Source organism: Nomascus leucogenys, chromosome 2, assembly GCF_006542625.1.
Source record: "Nomascus leucogenys isolate Asia chromosome 2, Asia_NLE_v1, whole genome shotgun sequence".
NCBI classification, from domain to species: Eukaryota; Metazoa; Chordata; class Mammalia; order Primates; family Hylobatidae; genus Nomascus; species Nomascus leucogenys.
The window spans coordinates 30,606,216-30,632,744 of NC_044382.1; the positions used below are offsets into that span (position 1 = coordinate 30,606,216).

General features: G+C 36.4%; 1 protein-coding gene across 2 annotated transcripts in view; it reads right to left on the reverse strand.

The window, feature by feature from the left end:
* The window catches only part of SPINK5 (serine peptidase inhibitor, Kazal type 5), a 77,474-nt gene extending 65,333 nt beyond the window's left edge, over window positions 1–12,141 (reverse strand). For both annotated transcript variants that reach the window (XM_003266606.4, XM_003266605.4), the window contains exons 1-4: window positions 12,014–12,141; window positions 10,747–10,772; window positions 5,643–5,770; window positions 3,861–3,933 (exon numbers count right to left, since the gene is read on the reverse strand). In XM_003266606.4, the coding sequence (XP_003266654.2) occupies window positions 3,861–3,933; window positions 5,643–5,770; window positions 10,747–10,772; window positions 12,014–12,068 (282 nt within the window). In that variant the 5' untranslated portion in view covers window positions 12,069–12,141. The remainder of the gene's footprint in view (window positions 1–3,860; window positions 3,934–5,642; window positions 5,771–10,746; window positions 10,773–12,013) is intronic.
* Window positions 12,142–26,529: the final 14,388 nt, after the last annotated feature.

The following is a 26,529-nucleotide window of genomic DNA, read 5'->3' on the forward strand; positions in this document are numbered from 1 at the left end:
CTCCAGCATTTGCTTCTCACTGGGACATTTTGTGTTTATTAAGTGGATGTGCACAGCTTTATAGTCAGTTAGGAGTTTGCGAATCTCTTGACTCTCTTTGGGCTCTTTCAACTATGTGTGAAGACTCAGCCAGGAATACACTTGCTTCAATTATGACTGCAACCTCAGACCATTTTCCCTACCCTTGGTGAAGATTATCACTTACACTGAAAACACCGCAGGGTATGACTTTTGCTTGTTACTCCAAATTAGGTTAGCCTTCTTCCACAATGGCAATGCCTTTGCTGACATTTGTACCCTGCCCTGTATAGAACCTCCATGCCAACCAAGCCAGGGGATGAAATGGGAATATCCCTGAGCAAGAACATCACAGACCTCTCTTTTTATTCCTAAAGTCAGCAGTTTTTCAAGATAAATGCTTCTCAGATTGGTATAGACTGCTGATCAATTTTCAGATTGCTAAAATGGTTTCTTTTTGTCAATTTTGTCTAGCTTTATAGTTGCTTTCTGAGGAGTGGATCTGCTGACCACCTCATTTAGTCATAGCCTAAAGTGTCACACCTTAGGATAATTTTATGTAAATTCCCAAGCCAGATAAGAATAATTTAAAAGAGAAAAGTGGAGATTCACTTTACTTAAGAACATAATTGCAAATTTTCTAATTATTAGTATCCAAATTCATAAATTTATTTTAAATATATTTTAAAGTATGATTTACTCTAAGAAAACAATGATAGTTTAATATTAAGAAATATATCCAGAAATTTATTTGTTAATAGACTAAAAAATCAAATTATTTTAATAGTTGCAAAGAAGACTTTTAATAATAAGCAACACATATTCAGCAAACTAAAAATAGAAAAGAATTTTCCAAACTTGCTAAAGTGTATAGGTAAAAACCGCTATGATAAATATTACACTCAGTGGAGAAACTTTAGAGGTATTCCCTTTAATATGAAGAGACAAGGTGATTATTTGATGTTCATTACCATCACTAGTGTTTAACTATTGAAGTCTGGATCCTTTACCAATTATACAAGAAAAGAAAGAAAGATGTGCTAAGATTGAAAGGAATATTATAAAACTCTTGTTATATGTAGATAATATGATCAACTACCAAGAACAAAAACAAAAGTTGTCTGACATAAGATTAACCTGAAGAAAGCAATAGAATTTGTGTATATCAACAATAAACAGATAAAATATAATAAAAAACAAAATATATTCAAAATAGGAATAAATTTACACATTTTAAAAATATTAACAAAAATAAAAATCTCTGAATATTTTACAAATTTTATAAAGTAGATCAAAATTATATGAATTACTCATAAACTATTCTATGCTCATGAGTTGAGAAAATTAATACTGTAAAAAGTCAATTTTATGCAAATTAATTTACAAATTCTCTGTATCTGTAAACACACTGGGTTACCAAATTCAAGATGAAGTTTTTATAAACTCAGTTATTTTTATCTCTAACATGTATATGGAAACCATATATCTATGCATAGGTCCATCAACTTTTAACAACGTGAACTAAGAAGGGGGACTTACCATACTAGTTATTAAAGCAATAAATCAATCTGAAAAAAGAGGGACCTCAGAAACACACATACACTCGTGTGAACTTAATATTCTATAAAGTTGGCAACCTAAATCATGAGAAACATTGAATGAATGAATTCATCAATTAAAAAAACAAGTCTACATATACCAAAACACCAGAGATCAGAAATTATGGATGACTGGATTGAGATGGTAGGGATGGAAATGGAGAAAAGGAGTTAGATTTTGGAGGCAGTACCAACAAGACTTGTTAATGGAGGGAATACTAGAGTCGGGAAATGAAAGGATGACATACTAGTGAAAAGAAAATTAGTGATGAAAGAGTGAGTGAGAGGATGTCTGTAGGAGGAAGCTCCTTGAAATGCAAAGCATCTTGCTCAGAGAGTTAGTAGCAGGGCTGATTTTTGATGGGAGGAATCTAAGCAGAAAAATTGAGCCCATTGTTCTGTTTTATAGTGGAGAGAAAAACAACAACAACCAAAAACACATGGTATAATTGGATGAATCCTTTTAAATACAGAGACAAGGAAAAATTTAGACAGAACTTATTTGAAATTCACCCAGCCAAATGTTAACTGCCTTAACAATGTAAGTTACTCCTTAGTTATGTAAGTAGTTTCTGAAGTAGCGAACTACATCGCTATTAAGAGTTTTATCTAGAGGGTTTTATTTATTTATTTATTTTTACAGGTGTGTGTGTGTGTGTCACTCAGGCATAATATATTAACAAAAAGTAATTTTATTTCTTAAGACTGTAATTTTATTTTTTAAAACTCTTACTTGATTAAAATTCAATAAATTTCTGTCTACATACAGAAACATCTAACTAGCTATATTTTTTAGATAGGTTTGTTAAAATCGGTATGTTTGTGTGTATTTTGCTTTTTTGTCATTTCCTCATATTTTATATTTTTAAACACCATAGATATATCATTTTTTTATGATGAAGACAGAGGAGGAAGAGGAGAATGGATGTTAGAAAGTGAGCTGCTCTTTGAATGTGACAAATAAGACACATATAAAGTTGCCACTAAACCTTTCTGGCCCCCAGAAAGCTTTATTTTATATTATTTCGTAGAATATAAAAGTAGTTCTCTTTTGCTACAGATAAAGAGTTTTCAATTATGGATCAATTTTCTGGTGTCTGTTACTGTTTTAAAAGTGAGACTGGTTGAGCCCAGGCAAATAATTTAGTAGACTTATGTTTACTGTGGAGGCTGAGGTTCTCAGACGTTCTTGGCTAACACTGCCAAGGAAGATGTCAGCGTTGTTAGACCATGCATGTTATAAGTAATTAAGGTGTACTAACCTTGACTGATGATTTTAATTATGTGTTGGGACCAGCAGAGAAGGAAAAGAAAGAGGAAATTAGTGAAGAAACTGCATAGGAGACCTGGGGTGATGTGAGTGGTGGTTAGAATAGCTGGTGGTAGTCCCAGCTTTGTCAATAACCCATTTGTGAGATATTGTAGGCTAGATATATATTTCCACCAATCTGGACCCCAAATTTTTATTTTTTAAATTTTATTTTTATAATTTTGTAAAGATTTTAAAAATGTTTATAAATGAAAAAATTATAAAGTGAAATGGTTTATATAGTAGGATACATTTGCAGTTTCTTTCCTTCCTTCTGTCTTACTTCTTAATGTTTTATGACCATTATTTTTTAACAGAGAACACTTTTCTTAAACAAAATATTAGCCTGAGTCCCTGTCTACAAAATAGATATAAACAAGCAACTCTAGTTGAATTAGGAGGACTCTCCAGGTACTGGAACATATACAGTAAAAAGCAAAAGAGTAAAAGAAAAAGGAAACAGAATGAGTCAAACGCCTGCCAGAACATGTCAAACCCTGAGACTGGCTTTTAAAACTCATTTTATAGATGAAAACATTGAGATCCAGAGATACATGAATTTTCAAAGTTACATAGGCAATAAGAATTCTAAGATTTGAACTTAGTTCTACAGTCCCAGGAAAGCTCTTCTTTGGGCTAAGACAGGACAAGAGGAATGAGAAATGATGGCCTTGGAAGGTAGACATCACACTGGCTCACTCCACCTCTTAGTTTCTGTCAGTGCCTAAAATGTTTTTAGAGTTGGGTCATGGGTTGGGCCTATGGACAAGATGTACCAGATATTTAGCCCACCCCTGGACTAACCCATGTTCCCTCCCTCCTAAGTTGTTGGCTTCAAAACAGGTATGACCTAGTAATTAAGGAATAAACAGATAGCTCTAAATAGAGTCAAACATCCTCTCAAAAGTAAACAGGTTGGCTCCAAATAGTCTCACCTCTGTTGGGGCAGTAGCCTTTGTAGCTCTTGCTAAATGCCTGCCCCTCTTCTGTGATTTTGATTCTTTTTCCCTGGAAAAGGACAAGAAATAGCATAGTTTAAACATTGTTTGCTCAACTTTTAGGAATAACAGCTAACATGGTAAACTTAATTTTGACTGCCCTCCTCAGCCTAGCCTGGCATGTCAAAATCGATAGCATGTACAGAAGTGGACACAGTACCCCAGATCTCCCCTCAACATTGAAAACTATCTCGAATATGGTATTATTATAGGTAAGAATCTCTAACTTTAACTGCATAACAGATTACCTTCCTGGAATACTTCCAATAGCCAGGTGGTCACCAACTCTCAAAGCTATCTGCACAATTCTTTGAATGCAGTTTTTGAAAGAGAATATTCACATTGAACCTGCTTATATTGGTTGTAATTCCAACATCTAGGGACCCACAGAGCAAATCAATTTTCTCTTCCATAAGGCAGTTCTTTAGCAATCTGATGACAGCTTTTATGCCTTACACAGCCTCCTTCTTTCCAGGTAAAAAAGACAATTTTATTCCAACATAATTTACATAAGTCATAAAAATAATAATTGAATGAGTAACTTCAAAATGATAAACTGTCTTTAGACTCTTAAGGCATTTCATTTTTGTTTTACATTATTTTTCAGTAAATTTATTATATTCATACTTTCAGTCTCATATTAAAACATCTTATGAAACAAGAAGAAAATTTTATAATAAATAATATACCTGCTGGTTTACATTCAGCTTTCAAAAGAAGAAAGAATTATTCAACCTGCCCTAGGCCTCCCATCCTCTATTAAATCTTGTCCGGCTTCTTTATAGCCTCACAATCTCTTCACTAGAAGCAGTGCATGATCAAACGATCTGAGCTTCATTATCCCAATATGATTGACTATGTCAATCCCCAAATTAAATCCCGTGACACACACCAACCTGACATTTAAAAAGCCAATTATAACATAATTATCCTAAGTGGGTAAGCTCAGTATTGGCTTGCTACCACTGTTGAAGTTTTGACAGTGGTCAGAAATTGAGGCTAACCTTCCTCTTCAAAAACAAATTAGGACATTCTGGTTTGAGGATTTGCAATTGATAATTCAAGCCCTCTTTTACCTTTGGGGTGACAATGGAGAGAAGGAAACCAAGTTAAGAAGCATTGAATAGAGATTGGTAAACTTCCAGGATACTAATTCTTTCTGAGCTGCAAGGAGTTGGAAACTATAATCTACCCTTTAGTTCATCTCATCCTAGAATAATGCTAGGTGTCTAAAGACACTGGCAGCTCACAGAATCAGGGTATACCTTGCTTAGGTCCTTCTGCTGGTTGGCTGCCATGGGAGAGTCTGGCATTATGCTTAAGCTGATCTTCTCAGCCCCTAGGCTGCAACAGAATCAGGTCTTAACAGGCCCAAGGAATCTGACTTTCTTTGTCAAATTCATTTTTTTCCAAAACCAGGAAGTTCAAAGTGGAACTACATCCTCAAAAGACTATAGAGTGCTACAGAAGGTATTGACACTAGGCCCTCTGGAATGCTTTCAGAATCTTGTTTGAGTGATTATTAAAATCTTTCCAGGTGGGTGGCAATTATCCAACTTTATCTGATGGGAGATGTCAGAGTGATCCACTCAGCACTTTTATTTAACCATTTCGGTTTAGAAAAATGCACTTGAAAGAAAAGAAAAAGAATACATTTACTAGTTCAAAGACTAGCTGTTAACTCAAACATTGGAAAGAAAGAAAGAAACCTTTACTCACAGTATCATTTTGCACGTGGCACATTTATTGATGAACATTATTCCATCAAGACTTTGAAAAAATTTCTTATCCTGGGGACAGAACAGTTTTCCATTTTTCATAAATGCCTGAAATTCATGGCATATTTCCTAAGATAATGCCAAAAAAGTTGTGTTAGCTGAAACTACATCAAAACAAAGCTTTGTTTTGATATATATGTAGATATATGCATATGTCATATACACACACAATTCCAAGGTTTTTTGAAGATTAATTATGTAAAGCCCTCAGAGAATGCCAGATACATAGTAGATATTCAATTAATAAATTATCCTCCTTCCTGCTTCCTCCTTTTTTATTATTATTGTTTTGATATTGCTGGTGATTGTCATTATTATTACTGAAATATGCTAAGATGACACATATAAAATACCTAGCACACAGTAGGCCAATAGTAATTGCTGTGAAAGGAATATGAAAATGTTGCTGAAGGACTGAGGCAAGGTGTTTGAGCATTCAACATTATAAAATGTCTGCCTACATTTCCCCATGTCTGTACTGCGACATATCAGTTCCTAGAAATTTTAACAGTGTTAAATGAAAAAAGGATTTCTTGGTTTTATATATACCTGGAAAACAAGTTTCTAGACTGGTTTATTTTCTGAAAAGAACTTCATGTCCCTTGATAAATCATTTGACTTATGAGCACAGGCAGACTTACCTTAAAGCTAATAAAGCTTAAGATTCAGGGCCCTTCACTGTAACATCCTCCTTCCGAGGTTCTGGGAGAGGCCTAACCATTTTGCATTTTCAAATTTGCATTATATTTTTTAAAACGTACCCATACTCCCACCCCCACCACCATCACCACAAATGTCATCAACACTACTATCACTACCATCAGAATCAAACCTTGTGAACCTATGGAAGTACTGAGGAAATTTCTCAATAATTGCATAAGCCTTTCTCTCTCTTTCTCTCCCTCTCTCTCTGTCTCTCTCTCTGGTAATTTTTTTTGGCACATCCTTTGGAACTAAAATCCTACTATATTTGTTTTAGGCTTTTGGTTTTGTAAATACCAATAACTGCATTATACAAAGTTTAAGGAGGACAGTGGAAACATTTTAAATAATAGAATTGGTGGGGAAAAAGAAAGTAGAATGATCTTCAGAAGTGGTAATTCTTTCTTCTCATCCATTCAATATTAAATATTATTATTAAAGTCCTGCTATACATCACTCATTCTTTTTTAGGAGCTTAAAATATGGTGCATTTCTGCTACCTAGTAAAGTATGACTTTAAAATGTTATATTCCCTTTTAATTTAGAAAATTCACTAGGTATTTATTTATTTTTAGACAGAGTCTTGCTGTATCGCCCAGGCTGGGGTGTAGTGGCGTGATCTCGGCTCACTGCAACCTCTACCTCCCAGGTTCAGGAGGTTCTCTTGCCTGAGCCCCCTGAGTAGCTGGGATTACAGGTGCATGCTACCACATCTGGGTAATTTTTGTATTTTTAGCAGAGATGGGATTTCACCATGTTGGGCAGGCTGATCTCAAACTCCTGATCTCAAATGATACACCTGCCTCAGCCTCCCAAAGTGCTGGAATTATAAGCATGAGCCACTGTACCCAGTGAAAATTCACTAGGTCTTTAGATTAGGCCTTTGGAATCTAAGGGGATTTTTGTTGTTTTTTGTTTTGATTTTTTTAATCTGCTTCAAGTTGCTTGTATAAGGAAACAAATAAACAAAGCTTTTGCTTCAACTCTGACAAACACAACCTCTTCCAAAAAATTTATTCAAGGTTTCTATTTAGGCTCCTGTATCTATATCTGGTGTTTTGTGCTTGTTTTTTTTTTCTTTCTTTCTTTCTTTCTTTCTTCTTCTTCTTTTTTTTTTTTTTTTTTTTTTGGAGAGGCAGAGTCTCACTACATCACCCAGGCTGGTCTTGAACTCCAGTAGTCTCCTATATCTTTATGATCATCATTGAATGAGCCAGCAATCACTTATTATTAGATTACTATGCTTTGCTAGGTGCCATAGATACAGCATTAGGTAGAACAGAAGTATACTTGCCTGGATGAATAATGGTGTACTTAATCTAGGCTCTTAAAAATGGTAGGCAGTTGGTAGCACTTGCAAAATGATTAATGGTGAAGGAGAATAACTAAACAATATCACAGACCAGTCCTGGGAAATTTAGCTAAGGATGGCATGCTTAAATATCTCTAAGATTATTATAGCTACACAGTGACTCCATGAGAGTAGCACAGTAGTAATTTCTGGACACAGATTAATAACTGGGCATCTTGAGATCTGTCTGATCTCTGATTCTGCAGTATCAAATGCCAACTTTGCAAGTTATGCTTACCTTGCTGAATATAATTGATCCTAAAATCCATATAGTAGAATCAGAGAAGAGCCTGGGGTCTTTGTAATGAAAATATATCCCTTATTAAGTAGTCTTATAGAAAGTGTATAGAAGAATAGAAAATTTATAGAAGACTCATGATAATCCTGGAATAAAGCTCTAAATAATTTTGAAAGTTTATCATAAAAGAGTAGCATCAGGCCAGGTGCAGTGGCTCATGCCTGTAATCTCAGCAATTTTGGATGCCAAGGGAGGAGGATTGCTTGAAGCCAGAAGTTCAAGACCCTCCTGGGAAATATAATGAGACCTTGTCTCTACTTATAAAAAAAATTAAAGAGTTGCATCAATAAGAATAATCCCTAAATTGGACTTCTCCAATGTCACTGTTAGATGAGAACTTAATTCCTAGAAAGACTCCCTTTCTTAGAAACCAAGCATCAGAGGCCCAAATAATGGGTTAAGAAATTTGTTCACAGTGATTAATTAGTTAAGATGAGATTCAATGCTATTTTTCTGAGTTATGAAATTATCCAATTTATTCTCTTGGGAAACAGGAAAAAATGATAAAAATGGAAAGCAGCAGTTGAGTTTTTCTCTGAGCAAAATGGAATACCCTTTCAATGACCATAATAGAGAGGGTTGAAACGGAAGCATATTTAGACCAAAAGTCATCCTGAGTTGAGTAGATGACTTTTCAGCACCTGTTTACTTGCAGGGTAACTTCCAGTCCCTGGCCTGTTTTTGTTTTGTTTTGTTACTGTTGCTGTTATTCTCTTTTTCTCAGCATGTCCCAGGAAAACTGGAGCCCTCTAGGGCCAAGTTCTTCCTGTTTCCCTCACTGGCTGAGGCCTAATTTGTTGTCTTCTATTGTCCATCTCCAGATATTATAATAAAACCCTCCAGGAGCTGCCATTGCCCTGTCTCAGTGTTAGAGCACTGACCAGCTTGCTTTTGCCTAAAGAATGACTCCTAGGTGATGACAAATTTAAGCATGCTTAAGATCCTTGCAGATTGCTGCAGTGCTTTTCCCTGCTGTTTAGGTTCATGTTTATGACATTTAACATGCTTTTATCATGCTGAAAGGAACCCAAGCTACTAAACTTGGAAAATAACCAAAATCACAGCGTCATAAAAAAGACTACATCAATAGTTTTCATTTCTGACACAGTATCCAAAAACTCTGATTAGAAAGGCTTCCAAATAAATAATTACTTCTTTGTGTTGTTGCCTTTAATACCAAATATAAGAAGTCACTAAATTTGTTTTTAAAATATTTTTCAGTGAAATAGAGGTTAATGCTATGAAAAATATCAGTGTAAAATTCACAGTATCTGCCATAAATCACCAACCATCATCACGGACTCTGAAAAAGAAAATGATGGTTTTATACACAGTGATATTTATATAATATCCTTCTTTTTTTCCAGTATAAAACTTCCAAGTGAGCATGCTCTCTGCTTCCCAAATGTCTAGCTTATTTTCTACTCTACTGAACTTTCTGGACCTCTCCTTATCAGTAAACTTAGATGAAATAGTAGAGAACATGATAAAATTCTCTAGAACACTCATGTAAGAAGTTTCTTTAAAAAAAATCATTGCAACAAAATACAGCAAGAGAGTATTTTAACCACGGTTCTCAGAGTTTCAACGTAAAGAATAGCTGTTTCACATTTTTATTCCTTTAATGTTCATGGCCAGAGATAAAACAAATTTTGCCACATATTCAGCAAAACATTTAAGATTGTGTTTTAAGTGCTGAATTAATAGCATGCATAGCAGTGTGCATATAAATATATAAAATGTGTGTGTGTAATTGGTCATCTTGTCTTTCAAATAGATCAAAAAATTTAACTTCTAGTAGAAAATGATTTTTTAATTTATCAAACAAAAGAGCTTTAAGAGTTGGTAAAGCACCTTCTTGCATCAGGGCCTCTGTGCTCACAGGTGCTTCTGTCTGGTCTGCTGTAAACTGCAAATACCTTCATGGTTCATTCCCTTATGACCTTCAGATTCCTATTCTAATACTGTATCTCCAGAGAGAACTTCCCTGATTATCCTTATGAGAATGGATACCACCTCCATTCTCAGGGATCCTATTATGCCTCCTGATTGATTTTTCTCCTAGCATTTATCATTATTTAATATACCATATGTTTTGCTAAGCTACTTATTGTCTGTTTTCCTACACTAAAATGTAATTTTCAGGGCAGGAATTTAATCTATTTTGTTTACTTAAAAATATCCCCAGCATCCAAACAGGGTCTGACATCTAAGAGATGCTCAATAAATATTCGTTACATGAACTATATACACTGACTATATACAAGATACAGACCACCCTGTTTTGCATAATGATTACTAGAAAATTTATTTTAGCTTCCTATGTGGTATATCATGGCTTGTTGAGATGTTAAATGGAAGAACAGTAGTTTTCCAGTTGATTTATTTTTTTGTTTATGAAATTTTAAAATGCTCCTTTAACATGATAAATTGCCTCTTGCAGACATCCATCATCATTAATATGTTGAGTGTGTGTGTGTGTGTGTCTGTCTGTGTGTGTGTGAGAGAGAGAAAGAGAGAAAGAGAGAGGCTCATGTCCTGATTCATAAAAATCTGTTTCTGTGTTTTTAAAAAAAGCTATTAGTACCTACCAGTATAATATGTTTGTATTATTAACATGAAGGTGTTGGCCACAAGCCATTTTTCTTTGGGAATCTTGGAATGAATTCAATGAACAGAAAAAGCAGGACTAACCTGATCTTCATTCTCACTGGCAGCATCTGGGATGAAAATATAGAAACCAAAGTTAAGGAAATGTAAAATATTTAATAAACAAAACAAACAATTCATTTAATGCAGCATCTCGATTGCTTTAATGACAATATGTTGTAAAACCACAAATGGTTTTTGAACACATTAAGATTTATCATGGCAAATAAGAGAAGGGCACTGGACCAGGAGATTAGTATATATACTCACAAAGGTCTAATCACTCAGAAAGTTACAATTACTTTGGAAAATAATACTCATGTGAATTCTAACCCCATCAAAATAGCTCATCTTCTAAAGGTCCTTTCAGAGTAATAAATGGCAGCCTCCCTTTTAAAATTACAATATAACATACATGCAAAATACCATACCAATTATAATAATTTTGAAACTATATTATAGTTGAAACTATAATATAGCATTACATTTACAGGATATATACATAAAATTTAATTTTCTGAATTCTGGCAGCTCTACCTCCTTATTACAGCTACAAAAGTTAGAGATCTGACAGAAGGTAAGATTAAGGTCACAGGCTATTATACTCTCTCATTAACATAGGCTCTTTTGTACCTACATGCCTATTTTAGGAAAATAGGCATTGTTTGTATATGATTTCAGACTATCTCTGAGTTTCTCTTTTTAAAAATTTTAATAGAGCAACGTAAGTCTAGGCAATTTGTGTTCTCTTAGGGTTAAATAGCAAATATAAAAATCTACCTTCCATCTCCCACAAAAGTCCCTCACTCTTTAGGAGAAATGCTTTCAACCCATTTAGCATTTGAAAACACAAGACTAAAATAAGCTAGAAGATACTACTGCTTTAAAATAAGAACAGATGATTGAATTTTAAAAAATATTTCATTTATACCTATAGCATTAAAATACATTATTTACAATTAAGTTTTAAATGTCTATTACATATATAAGAATATGCACTATGAATCGATACATTTAGCAAGAGGAAGATGAAGAAGAATCTATTCAGTTTTCAGAATTAATAAAGAATTAATGGAAGAATTTCTCATGGTTAGAAAATTCAGATTGTCTCAAACTACTTGCCATTTCTAAAGATAACAACATAATCATAAAGCCACATATATAAATCTTCAGAACTCTGTGTCTGGCAAGACATTTCAGGACTATACACACATACGTAAACATTTTTTGGCAGGAGTAGGGGGAGAAAAGTCCCTTCCCCAGGGCTTTGAGATGTGTGGCAAGAGGCTTAGATTACACACAAATTGCTCACCTTGTATGAGGCAAAGAGCCAAGGGCAGAAGCACTAACACTGTGGCTATCTTCATGTTGAAGATGATGCAAGTCGCCTACAGGTCCACTCCGTGCATTGCTCAGCTGGTGCAGTATGACTGAACTCGGGACGATGCAGTTTACTTTTATAAAGCACTGGTGACACCCACATAAAACCAGTTGTTCAAGGTCATGGGACTTATATACCACACCACTTTAGCTTCCATCCTTTAGGATCCTGTCAGGGTGTCAGGTTTGAACAGAGAATATCTATTTCTAAAGCAGTAATGTTCTTTCATGGTACCTCCCCCAGAACACAATTGATTGAGTCCACAGACCCTACTCAAAGTGGAATATTCTATAATCCTATATAATAACCGAATTCCTCAGAAATACCAGATATACTACCTTGTAGACAAACATGTTTCTGACTGGACTCCCTTCATAAGTGGGAGAGGAGAGGAAAGGAAGACAGATTGGTTGTCCTACCAGTCAGGTATAGATTTAAAGATTTCCACGTCCAGAGAAATCCAGGGTTCCTCTTCTGAAGTGTCTGAGTTCAGTGTCACAGACTCATATATATGTTAGAGTTGAACGACCCTAAAAGATAACCTAGCAAAATTCTAATGTTGAATATATAGGGAGGCAGGAACTCAGAGGAGCAATGACTTTCTCATAAGCAGACAGTTTAGTTGGAGCAGGCAGAGGAGGCATCCAGCACTTGCAAGCAGACCACACATACAACATTCTTTCCTCTCTGTACACTGCTTCATCCTTAGACATTAGAAAAGGCAGAAACGTTGGAAAAATAAAACTTGCATGTAACTACTTTTAAAACTTCTCAATCTGCAGGATATTTTATATTCTGAAGCCTTATTTTATATTCTAGCCAAACATCATAATCATAAACATTGGAGACTCAGTTTAACTTTCCATAGCCTATGATTACCCATATTACTGTTTGAAAATTTTGGCTCAATCAGTTTTCTCTAAATCAGATTTCTTCCTGTATCATCCCATTATTTAGTCTCCCAAAAAGAAAAGAAGAAAAAAGTTGTTAACAATTATAAATGTGTAAATGTAACATTTTTCTAGAGAAAGTTTCTTCTCTTTAGTTGCTTCTTTCATCCTACAAGTAACATCTTTTTTCTACCAGCTTATTTTGCCCTAATAGCTTAAGAAAGCACCTGAAGAAACATGTGAAGATGACTGAAACCAGAGCCAAATTGTTTCATTCCAGTACTTCTCAGGGTATTCACATCCACAGAAGAAAAGTTCGAGACTTTATCCAATTAAAGGCCTTTTTATGATGGTTCCAGAAAACTGATCAAAGTTGCCCAACTTAGGGAGTATGCCAATATTATGAGATTTATCACAGTGAGATAATATGTCCTTTCTTTTTCTCATGAAATAATTTATTTCCTATAAAAATATAACCACTGGGCCGGGCACAGTGGATCACGTCTGTAATCCCAGCACTTTGGGAGGCCGAGGCTGGAGGATCATGAAGTCAGGAGATCGAGACCATCCTGGCCAAGATGGTGAAACCCCGTCTCTATTAAAATACAAAACTTAGATGGGCTTGGTGGTGCGCGCCTGTAGTCCCAGCTACTCTGGAGGCTGAGGCAGGGGAACTGCTTGAACCCAGGAGGCAGAGAGTGCGTGAGTTGAGATGGCGCCACTGCACTCTAGCCTCGGCGACAGAGCAAAACTCCATCAAAAAAAAAAAGATATACATATATATGTATATACACACACACACACACACATATATATATAAAATCATTGGTTTCAAGGTCTGCCCTATTGTTGTAGCTTGGCTCCTTTCCAGTGGAATAGTAAAATTAGTGACCACGGAGAGCAAGTTGAAATTCCATTATTGTTACAGGTTAGAAAATCAAAGTCCATCATAGCTTAATGGAAAGAGAATGAGACAGGGTTTCAGAAATCTGTTTCTATTCTATGTAGTCTTTTCAAATATGTAGGGATAGAAATGAACCCAGCTTTGAAGCAAGCTAGAAATGGGTCCAGATTTTGAATTGCTAGCCATGTTGCCTTGGACAAGTCACTTATTTTCTCTAAGGCTCGGTTTCCTAATACGTAAAATAAAAATAATAACACCTACATTGTACTAGTGTTAAGAGGTTTAGAGATAAATCATATATATAATACGTGTGTGTGTGTATGTGTGTAAGAGAGAGAGAGAGGTGCTTAGAACAATTATCAAATTTATGTGATAAGCTTGATAGTTAATGATAGCTGGTCTTGCATTTTTACATAATTATAATAATGTGGTTGTACTAGATAATTTCTAAGATACCAAGAAAAGTAAACATCCGTTGACTGTGGATTTCACCAATAGATTTACATTTACTCAGCGTAGAATAACTACCCCAACACATTTGGAGGTGAAATTAAACTATAAGATATATGTTTTCTTTTTCCCTTTTAATTGTATTTTAAACCACAATGCCTAAACAAGTCAAAACATTACCTGTTAAAACTTACGAAAACCATTGCTCTGTTTCAATCAGCATTGATTTCTTGTCTCTTTCTCTAAAAGCCTCTTCTAAATATTCACATATCAATACTAATTTTTTATCTTTCATCTGCCCTTTCAGACCATACAAAATGTGTCCCAACCATATATTCTGTTATTGACGGTAAAACAGTTTGATGCCTTAAAATGGAATCAGTGACTGTGTATTATGCTCTAGTGACCCCTAGTCTAGCCCAAATGGAGAATATTCCCAGGAGTGGAAGTGGTGCTAGGGTGGAACAGAAGAACCAAAAGATGATTGCCTGTCTTAGGAATCTCTACTATGAGGAAACATTGAAGACACTGGTTTCCTTCTTACTGGAAAAGAGCTCCTCAGAGATGCCAGCCTTTTCTGGAATGATGAATAAAAAGTTTGAAACTAATATCTTTTCCAAATGGAGAAAGTAGTAAAAAGATTCAGTGAGCACCCCCAAAATTGGAAGTACCCATCAGCTGGTTCATTTCATTAGGGCTTCTTCTCCATTTCATTTTAGGAATGTTGTAAATCCAGAGGAGATTCATCACATGCTCTGTTAATCACTCCTCATTCCTGAAAATCACCCATGAATATTACATTTAAATGAATGGGATTGAAGGTTTGGAGAACTCGGGTTTGGGTCAGAGTTAGGTTATCAGGGTATTCTTCTAACTCAAAATATCATCCTTGTTTTTAACTCTTTAAATTATTCATCAAACATGTGGAAACTTTTTTCCTCTCATTAGAAATGAGTGGGCTTAGATAATAAAAACTATGAACTTTACAATCTTACACATTTATGAGGTTGGCAGAATCTGAGGGATACTGATACAGGGGGAGGAAATGAGAAAATTATAAAGATTGTTGTAGATCAGTAATGTTACTACAAAAAAAGTTATTTCTAAAATATTAAGTTACCATATCATTCTTAAAGTCTTCTGTTTTTCTATACAGAGGGATCCTTGATGATGATAATAGTTAATAACTATAGTCTTTTATGATTAGATCACCTTCCACAGCTTTCAAAACAACTTGCCATTCATTAGCTCTTTTGATTTGTTTATGCAGTGTTGTGAGGCAGCCAATTAGGTGTTATTATCTTTTCTTTACCAGCCAAAATTGGTGTCATAAAAGAAACCTGCAGTAGGAACTAGCTGAGATGGTCATCTCAGCCATGACACTTTCTCACTTTTTATACCTTTAATTTCTTTTTATACCTTTAATTTCTCCATGGCCATCTCACAGACTTTTATACAGTTCAAAGAGAATCCAGATGGAGACCATCCTGGCTAACATGGTGAAACCCCGTCTCCACTAAAAATACAAAAAAATAAAAATTAGCCCAGCGTGGAGGCAGGCGCCTGTAGTCGCAGCTACTCCGGAGGCTGAGGCAGGAGAATGGCGTGAACCCGGGAGGCGGAGCTTGCAGTAAGCAGAGATCGCGCCACTGCACTCCAGCCTGGGAGACAGCGAGACTCCGGCTCGAAAAAAAAAAAAAAAAAAAGAGAATCCAGACACTATAGTGCTTTAAACTAGATACAGCCCTATGCATGCACACACACACAAACACACACACACAATCACTTGGGCAAAAAGAGGTATGCTGTGACCATGAGTAAAATTTATATATTCTAATATATCTTAAAAGATGAAATAATTTCTTTTTTATTTTGTTTATTTTTTATTTTCTTTTCTATAATTCTAATTTTTTCCCCATCAATTTAACATGTCTATATTCTCCTTTGTTTGTTTTTTTGTTTGCTTGTTTTTTTGTTTGTTTGTTTGTTTTTGAGACGGAGTCTCGCTCTGTCCCCCAGGCTGGAGTGTAGTGGTGCAATTTCGGTTCACTGCAAGCTCCGCCTCCAGGGTTCATGCCATTCTCCTGCTTCAGCCTCCCAGAGTAGCTGGGACTACAGGCGCCGGCCACCGTGCCCGGCTAATTTATTTTATTTTATTTTATTTTTATTTTTAGTAGAGACAGGGTTTCACCTTGTTAGCCACGATGGTCTCAATCTCCTGACCTCGTGATCCACCCGCCTCCACCTCCCAAAATGCTGGGATTACAGGCATGAGCCACCGCGCCCGGCCTATATTCTCCTTTGTAAAAGACACTAACTGGAAAACAGCCTTTACTCATCTTCTTATCTGGTAATGTTCCATTATCAACTAACTTCACTCCCTCTGTAGAAATTCCTTTCTGTTTGTCTGGAAAGACTAAGAAACTAGAGATAAGCATCTCATTTTATCTAATAATAGAATGGGATGGGCATTGTTTGTTTACTGAGTATATAGACAATGCTATTTACAGACATAATTACTGCTTTTATTAGATTAGGATTAAGAAGACAGGAGTTTCAATGTCCAATTTTTAATTGTATTAATATTTTCATATGGGTTATATTTTATTTTAGAAACAACAATCAGCTTCTCCCTACAGTTGATATTACTTGAACCCCGACCCATGGCCCCACACTGTCTATCACTCAAAAATTTAGTGCATTTTAAAGTCTCCTAGGATTTATCCTGACAATAGAAAACAGAGGTTTGAGGAGCTACAGTCTTTCAATAAATCATAACAAATTAATTCTGAAGTAGCTAAGAGTCTACCGGCCGGACGTGGTGGCTCACGCCTGTAATGCCAGCACTTTGGGAGGCTGAGATGGGCGGATCACAAGGTCAGGAGATGGAGACCACCCTGGCTAACATGGTGAAACCCTGTCTCTACTAAAAATACAAAAAAATTAGCCAGGCATGGTGGCGGGCACCTTTAGCCCCAGCTACTTGGGAGGCGGAGACAGGAGAATGGTGTGAACCTGGGAGGCAGAGCTTGCAATGAGCCGAGATCACGCCACTGCACTCCAGCCTGGGCGACAGAGCGAGACTGTGTCTCAAAAAAAAAAAAAAAAAAAAAAAAAAAAAAAGAGTCTACCTAATTTTAGCAAAAAAGCATTGCAAATTTTATATGTGTAATATGTGTGTGTGTGTTTACAGTAAGCAAGAATAAAACTGTTAGATTTATAGCAAAGTTAGAAAAAGATTATAAAAGAATTTGTAGGCTGGGCACGGTGGCTCACTCCTGTAATCCCAGCACTTTGGGAGGCTGAGGCAGGCGGATCATGAGGTCAGGAGATTGAGACCATCCTGCCTAACATGGTGAAACCTCCTCTCTACTAAAAAAAAAAAAACCCATCTCTACTAACAATAATAAAATTAGCCAGGCATGGTGGCAGGCACCTGTAGTCCCAGCTACTCGGGAGGCTGAGGCAGGAGAATGGCATGAACCCAGGAGGCAGAGCTTGCAGTGAACCAAGATCATGCCACTGCACTCCAGCCTAGGTGACAGAGAAAGACTCCAACTCAAAAAAAAAAAAAAATTGTAAAGAAATAAAATTTGCTGACATGTTTCATGCACTTAGGTGCAGCAATAAATATAAAGATTAAGTATCATTTTATTCTTACAGGTAAAGCAATTGAAGTTTGGTGAGATTCTATAACTTTTCCAAGGTCATACAGCTTGTAAGCATTGATCTTGCAAATGATCACAGTCAGTGTAATAAAGGCATTCAAACTCCAGAGCCCAGACTCTTAAACACTACACATCATAGTAACCACATTACCTACAACTGTAACTAACGTATCTCAGGTACTCAATGTTAAGAGCTAAACTCTGTCTGCCCAAAATTTATATGTTGAAGCCTTAAACCCCACTACTTAAGGACGTGCCTACATTTGGAGATAAGTAAAAGTGGTGGTTAAGTTAAAATGAGGTTATAAGGTTAGGCCTTAGACCAAACTGATTGATGTCCTTACTAGAAGAGGAAATTTGGACACACAAAAGAGACACTAGTGATGCACACACAGAGGAAAAACCACATGAGGACACAGTGGGAACTTGCCCATTACAAACCAAGAAGGAGGCTTCAGAGAAAACCAAACTTGCTGTCACTTTGATCTTGAAATTCTAGCCTCCGGAAATGTGAAAATATAATAAATTTCTGTTGTGTAAGTCACCCAGTCTGTGGTACTTTGTGATGGCAGCCCTAGCAAACAATACACTCATCATATGTATTGACCCAGTCACATGCAAACTGTGTAAAAATGTATAGACACAGTTATACGGTTGAGAATACAGTCTTAGGTAGGCTCCCTTCTCTTTAAGCAACCATTACATAGGCTCCTTTCTCTTTAAGCAACCATTACATTAAACTTATGATCCTGTAGAATAGTGTTAAAGAGAAACAGAGCTGAATATTTATTAAAAGTGGCAAGACTCACTTTATCTGGGCTATTCCAATAGAGAAAAGAAACTCCAGTAGAAACCAAGCTCAATTATGCTAAAACCAAAGGCGGGATGCTTTTTTAATGCTGAGGTGTGCTGTATTCGTTCATTTTCACGCTGCTGGTAAAGACATACCTGAGGCTGGGAAATTTACAAAAGAAAGAGGTGTAGTGGACTCATAGTTCCACTTGGCTGGGGAGGCCTCACAACCATGGTGGAAGGCAAGGAGGAGCAAGTCACATCTTATGTGGATGACAGCAGGCAAAGAGAGATTGTGCACAGAAACTCCCATTTTTAAAACGATCAGATCTCAAGAGACTCATTCACTATCATGAGAACAGCACAGAAAAGACCCACCTTCATGATTCAGTCATCTCCCACCAGGTCTCTCCCACAACACATGACAATTATGGGAGCTACAAGATGAGATTTGTGTGGGAACATGGAGCCAAACTACATCATTCTACCCCTGGCTCCTCCCAAATCTCATATCTTCACATTTCAAACCTTATCATGCCTTCCCAACAGTGCCTCAAAGTCTCAACTCATTTCAGCATTAACTTAAAAGTCCACACTCTGAGACAAGGCAAGTCTCTTCCACCTATGATCCTGTAAAATCAAAAGCAAGTTAGTTACTTTCTAGATACAATGGGGATACAGCCATTGGGTCAATACAGCTGTTCCAAATGGGAGATATTGGCCAAAACAAAGGGGCTACAGATGCCATGCAAGTCCAAAATTCAGTAGGGCAGTCAAATCTTAAAGTTCCAAAATGATATCTTTTGAATCTATGTCTCATATCCAGGTCATGCTGATGCAAGAGGTGGGTTCCCATGGTCTTGGGCAACTCCACCTCTGTGGCTTTGCAGGGTACAGCCTCCCTCCCAGCTGCCTTCACAGGCTGGCATTGAGTGTTTGTGGCTTTCTCAGGCATATGGTGCAAGCTACCTGTGGATCTGCTATTCTGGGGTCTGGAGGATGGTGGCTCTCTTCTAACAGCTCCACCAGATGGTGCCCCAGTAGGGACTCTGTGTGGGGGCTCCCACTCCACATTTCTCTTCTGTACTGCCCTAGGAGAGGTTCTCCATGAGGACCTTGCCCCTACAGAAAACTTCTGCCTGGACATCCAGGCATTTCCATACATCTTCTGAAATCTAGGCAGAGGTTTTCAAACCTCAATTCCTGACTTCTGTGCACTCACAGGCTCAACACCACGTGGAAGCTGTCAAGGCTTCAGGCTTGCACTCTCGGAAGCCATAGCCCAAGCCATGGCCCCTTTCAGCCACTGGAGTGGCTTCAGTGCAGGGCTGCACACAGCAGAGGGACCCCAAGCCTGGCCTAGAGAACCATTTTTTCATCCTAAACCTCTGGGCCTGTAATGGGAGTGGCTGCCAGAAAGGTCTCTGATATCCCTTGGAGACATTTTTCCATTGTCTTGGGGATTAACATCAGGCTCCTTGCTACTTATGCAAATTTCTGCAACTGGCTGGAATTTCTCCTCAGAAAATGGATTTTCTTTTTTTTTATTGCATTGTCAGCCTGCAAATTTTCCAAACTTTTATGTTCTGCTTCCCTTAAAAAGCTGAATGCCTTTAAGGGCACCCAAGTTATCTCTTGAATGCTCTGCTGCTTAGAAATTTCTTCTGCCAGATACCCTAAACCATCTCTCTGAAGTTTAAAGTTCCACAAATCTCTAGGGCAGGGGCAAAATGTCACCAGTCTCTTTGTTAAAACATAACAAGAGTCATCTTTGACCCACTTCCCAACAAGTTCCTTATCTCCATCTGAGACCACCTCAGCCTGAACCTTATCATTGACATCACTATTAGCATTTTTGTCAAGGCCATTTAACAAGTCTCTAAGGAATTCCAAACTTTCCCACATTTTCCTATCTTCTTCTGGGCCGTCCAAACTGTTCCAACCTCTGTCTGTTACCAAGTTCCAAAGCTGCTTCCACAGTTTTGGGTATCTTTTCAGAAACACCCCACTCCTGGTACCAATTTACTGTATTAGTCTGTTTTCATGCTGCTGATAAAGACATACCCAAGACTGGGCATTTACAAAAGAAAGATGTTTATTAGATTTACAGTTCCACATGACTGGGGAGCCTTCACAATCATGGTGGAAGGCAAGAAAGAGCAAGTCACATCTTACATGGATGGCAGCAGGCAAAGAGAGCTTATGCAGGGAAACTCCTACTTCTATAGCCATCAGCTCTTGTGAGACTTATTCACTATCACAAGAACAGCACTGGAAAGACTCGCCCCCCATGATTCAGTCATCTCCCACCAGGTCCCTCCCACAATACATGGGAATTATGGGAGCTACAACATGAGATGTGGTGGTGACACAGACCCAAACCATATCATGTGCTAAAGGAAAAGTACTAAAGGAGATGGCAGGGGAGGTTGGTCATTGTGGTTAGGCCATTTGTGTTTGCTAATTTACAGTTGCAAGTTTTCTAAATAAATGCTCTAAGAAATGGGAGGTCATGGGTCTACAGTCAAGTAAACAGTAAATTATTTAGGTAGCATTGAGCTTTTCAGACAGGAACTTAAGCAGGGGATGGGTCATCAGGAACATGTTCTTGAGGTATTAGAAACTGTGGTAACATTTGTTCAAGCCTCTTAGTACAAAGGGAGGTAGACAACATCATTTGGGCTAAGAATTTGCAGTTCTCATAGGCCAAGGTTAAGGCCTGGTCAAAAAGAGGGTTCAGAGGAATTTGATTAATGTTTGGTCAAAGAAATAATCTTTGCCATTAGATAAAGTAGAAAACCAACTGGTTAACAAACTTTCAGGTTGGAGTTCACATATTGCATTTGTTATCAGTCTTTTGGCTCCTTTGTATAGATTTTATCTTCTGTACTTTCAAGGGCTTTAATGCACACATTTTGATGTCCTTCAGTAATGTGTGTAACAGAGCTAGACAGACTTTCAGACTTCTCTTGCTTTAACCCAAATATCATCCACCAAAAATGTTTACTTGATAATGTTTCACACTTCTAAAGCATTCACATATTGCTTTTTTGTTTTGTAGGATGATCTTTTCCTTCTTTACTTGTATATCTTTGCTTGTAGGATTCAGCTTAGACTGTGTGTTCCCAGGGGCTCCCTTCGTGACCCTTCATAGAGTGTTCTTACTCTTTGCCCGTCAGTACCCGGTTCCATTACTACTTCCACACCTTGCACTCATGACACAGTCTTGCAATTGTCAGTTGACTCGTCTATCTCTCCAATTAGATAAATGATATTTTTAGTGAAATCAGTAAATGAATGAGTAAAAAAACCCTAAAAGATGAATTCAGCTTTATAATCTACAACAAATTTCCACAATTACTGTTTTATTTCATCTCAGTTGCTTTAAGAAAGAAGGCTGGTTTAAAAGGAAGGTAACAAAAACGTAGAGAGGCTCAGTGACTCACAGTAGGCCACATGGCTTGTAAGCGGTGAAGCTGAGACTCAAATCCAGGTCTTAAGGTTTAAAAATTAAGAATGTGCCAAGTTAAACAGCACTAACCATTGTGTCACACCATAACCTTGATTCATGAGACAGAAAAAAAAAGGAAGAAGGGAATGAGTAATAACTCTAAAATCAGGGAATTCTCAGGCATGGGACCAACTTACTAAAATGTGATTTAAAAATTTAAAAATCTAAACCCAAAGTTAAGAAATTATTATAGTATTCCAGATGAGCTCCATAATACCCTCCACATGAATATGACAAATATTAACTAAATGCCTGCATTTGCCTAGCACTGTGTTAAAGCCCAATGTTAAACTTCTGAAAAAAACAGATAGAATCTCTGACTTCTGATAGGTCAAATTTTAATTTTCATATTTCTGAGCAAGAAACTATACATAGTGGACATTTATTTGCCATCCACATAAACAACCCTGGAAAAAGTAATAACTATCTTTTGTCTACAGTATAGGGACTATTTTTCCTGTCTCTTCTAGATAAAAAATACTAGTTATGCTGCTGAGAAAAGTACTTAAAAACTGTATAGAAAATGATTTAAGTACTTCGTACAGTTATTAGCATTACTAAAGGCATTTGTTTATTATGTTATTATAGAGCAATTTTATGTATAATTAATTATAGAACAGTGCATATAGAATAACTTGTATAATACCAATTTGCACACAATATGTGTGTATCAATATTTAAATATTTATATTCTGTTTATTTTATATAGCTGATCCTCACCTTTAAGTTAAGGAGAGAAGGTGTTATTTCCATTTCATGGATGAGAAGTTTAAAGATCTGCGTGATTGACTAATTTGTCTCAAATCTATTAGCCATAAATGGAAGAGCTGAGACAGGAACTCAGGCTTTGTGACTCATGTTCTGATATATATTTTTTTCCTGGTCTTTCATATTCAACAGAGTTTTAAACACCAACTCAGTGACATTAGGATATGAAAGAAAAGGAAAATATGGAATGAGTCCAAAGGAGAGGTATATCTTTAGAAAAATAAAGCGAATTGAAAGACATCAATGGATTGAAAGCAAAAAATGAACTTAAACTAGTCTTGGTGATGAAGGTAAATACTAACACTTGTAAAATGCTTACAAATTATCAGTGTTTTTCTGTATGTATTCTCATTTGGCCTCATGATCAGCCTGTAGAATAGGCTGGACATGTATCATTGTTATCATTCTCAATTACTGAAACTTACAGAGATATAGGAGCTTCCCCATAGACACAAATAATAAGTAGTGATAACTGGAAACAGATAGAAGTCTATTAAATCAAGATTCTGTCTTTTCCTTATGTCCTTCACCTTTCTTAACAATGTTAAAGATAGCTTTTATAATTTTATTAGGAATCAAATAATGTGAAGGCTTTAATTGGGGAAATGAGAATATTAATATGCCTGCTTTACATCCTGAAAACAGAAACACAAATTGAGATGTGGGTTGGCGAATACATCAGTTTATTTTTAAATTATAAATATGATTTCTGCTTCTGGCATAAATGGAATAACAGAAAAAAATTTTATTCTTTCACCTGAAACAATGAGAAAAAAATAAAAGCAAAAGCAATTGTTTTTGACATTGGACATGATACAATACAGTGCAGTGATTCTTGGGAGAGGGGAAACAAACCAAGTTATCCCTACATTACCACAGTTCACTGCCTGTAGAAAGTTGCCAGGCTGTAGCACAGAGAGGGAAAACAGGTAGCTCCCAGAAGCTTCCCTGAGATGATCATACAAACCTGAGGGTCTGGGAGACCAAAGGAGGTAAAATTCCCATGGCATGTTAACAAGAAGAGAAAGATTCAGAGAAGCATTTGGAGATTTGTGGCACATAGTTTATTTAGAATCTTCAACTGAGTACTGAGAAGTAAATGTATGTGAGAAAACTACTTCAGGCTGCAGAAAGAATCACTCTAAGGATTAGAGGGAATGATTTCCAGAACTTAAATATGAGAGGAGATAACTTGTGTTCCTATCAGTCAGAAAGAAAAACCTTGCCATTCATTTACAGATTAGTGAGATGTGTTGCCCCAGTAGTGGGGCAAAATTAACCGCAAAGCCTATTCTTGTTCCACCTAACAAAGCTTAAAAACAAGCTTGAAATGGGCAAACTATTTCCAAGTAACTTAATTGTGCCCCAGAACAAAATTCACAGATATTTACAGGAATACAAAAAATATCCATCACCTAACAAAGTAAACCACAATATCTAGCAGAAAATTTAAAAATACCAGACATACAAAGAAACAGGAAAATAATCCCATAAGAAGCAAAATCAATAGGAAAAAACTGTCTGGATGTATTCTTCTAGCCAAAATAAAGTAACAGGGACTGGGGTTACCCTCCTGCCTGCAGCAAACAAACAACAACAACAAATACAAATACAAAATGTAGTAAACAATGATTTTCAAGATTGTGGACATCGGTCTTTTGAAATGAAGAAAAGTCATACACGAGATAGTAAACAAATAAGCTAAACCCTAAAATTGCTCCAGTTTACTGGCCTGAGAAAATGTCTTAGCCATAGAGCATGGAGAAGAAGCTCAGGCACAGGCACACAGACTGTGTTGAGGAGACAGCTCTGATTCCCAGAAGAACAGGCTGCGGCTCAGTAGTGGGGGATAGTTAGCCATAGGTTCTACTTTAAAACATTTAACAGCAAGACCCAAAAAGATTATATGGTTTCTAAGCAACTTATCTGTGTCCCAGGGCAAAACTTTATATTTATAGAAATACAAAAAGCATTCACTACTCAATAATGTAAAATTAGCAATGTCTGGCACTCAGTCTAAAATTACTAGGCATACCAAGAAGCAAGGAAATATGATTCACAAGTAGGATAAATGACTCAAAACTGTTACGGATATTAGAATAATGCTTAAGAACATTAAAACAGTTATTATAACTGTTTCATGAATTCAAAAATGTAAAGCAGAGACAAGGAATAAAAACGAAACATAAACTGAATCTGAGATTAAAAATATACTAAATGTAATTAAGAATAATTTGACCTTGTTGAAGAAAAGATTAATAAACTTGAAGGCATACAATAGTAACTGTCCAAAATAAAACAGAAAAAAAAAGAAGAGCAACAGCAAGCTGTGGGATAATTGTGAGCAGACTAATATAATTATAGTCCCTGAAAGTGGGCGTTGGGAAGTAAAAAAAAAAAAAAATTAGAAGTAATAACAGCCAAAATTTGTTCAAACTATAAACTAAGAGGTCCAAGAATTTAAAAGAATCCTAAGCACAATGTGTGTGTGTGTGTGTGTATGTGTGTGTAAACTATATCAAGGCACACCATTATCAAATCGTTCAAAAATATTGAGACAAAAAGTCTTAAAATCAGCTGGTAGATGGGTGAGAGAGGTGAGGGAGAAATCCCGTTACATACAAAGGAATAAAGAATAAGCTAATACCAGATTTAAAAAAATAAACAATGTTAGGTGAAGAGGAAGTGAAGCTATATCTTTAAGTGACTTGAAGGGAAAAACTACCAGCTAGAATTCTATGTCCCATGAAATCAACTTTTGAAAATGAGGGTGAAATAAAGACGATTTTACATAAAGCAGTTAAAAGAATTCAGCACTTACTGCAGACCTGCACTAGAAGAAATGTTAAAGAAAGATTTTTCAGGCAGGCAGAAGAAAAAACATATTAGATAGAAATATGAATCTATGCAAAGGAAATGAAATCACTAAAAAGAGTAGCTACATGGATAAATATATTTTTTTATTATTTAAATCTCTTTTGAAAATAACCAACTGTTTAAACAATAACAACAACAACCAAAGATTTATAGTTAGTCAATTAACAAAAGAAGATACAATGATATCATCATACTTGATTCATCCAAGAGAAAGCAAAAAAGAAGAAAAGGGGAATTAAAACACAGATGGTACCAGCCTGGGCATCATGGTGAAATCCCGTCTCTACAAAAGATAGAAAAATTAGCTGGGAATGGTGGTGCATCCCTATAGTCCCAGTAACTTGGGAGGCTGAGGTGGGAGGATTACCTGAGCCTAGAGAGGTTGAGGCTACAGTGAGCCAGGATCATGCCACTGCACTACAGCTTGGGAAAAAGAGTGAGATCCTGTCTCAGAAAAATAAAGGTAGTAAAAATAGAAAGCAGGTGATAAAAATGGAAAACAATTGGTAAAGATAATAAGATGGTAGATGCAAATCTGACCATATGGATTATGAGATATGTAAATCTGTTTTATGTAAATTATGTAT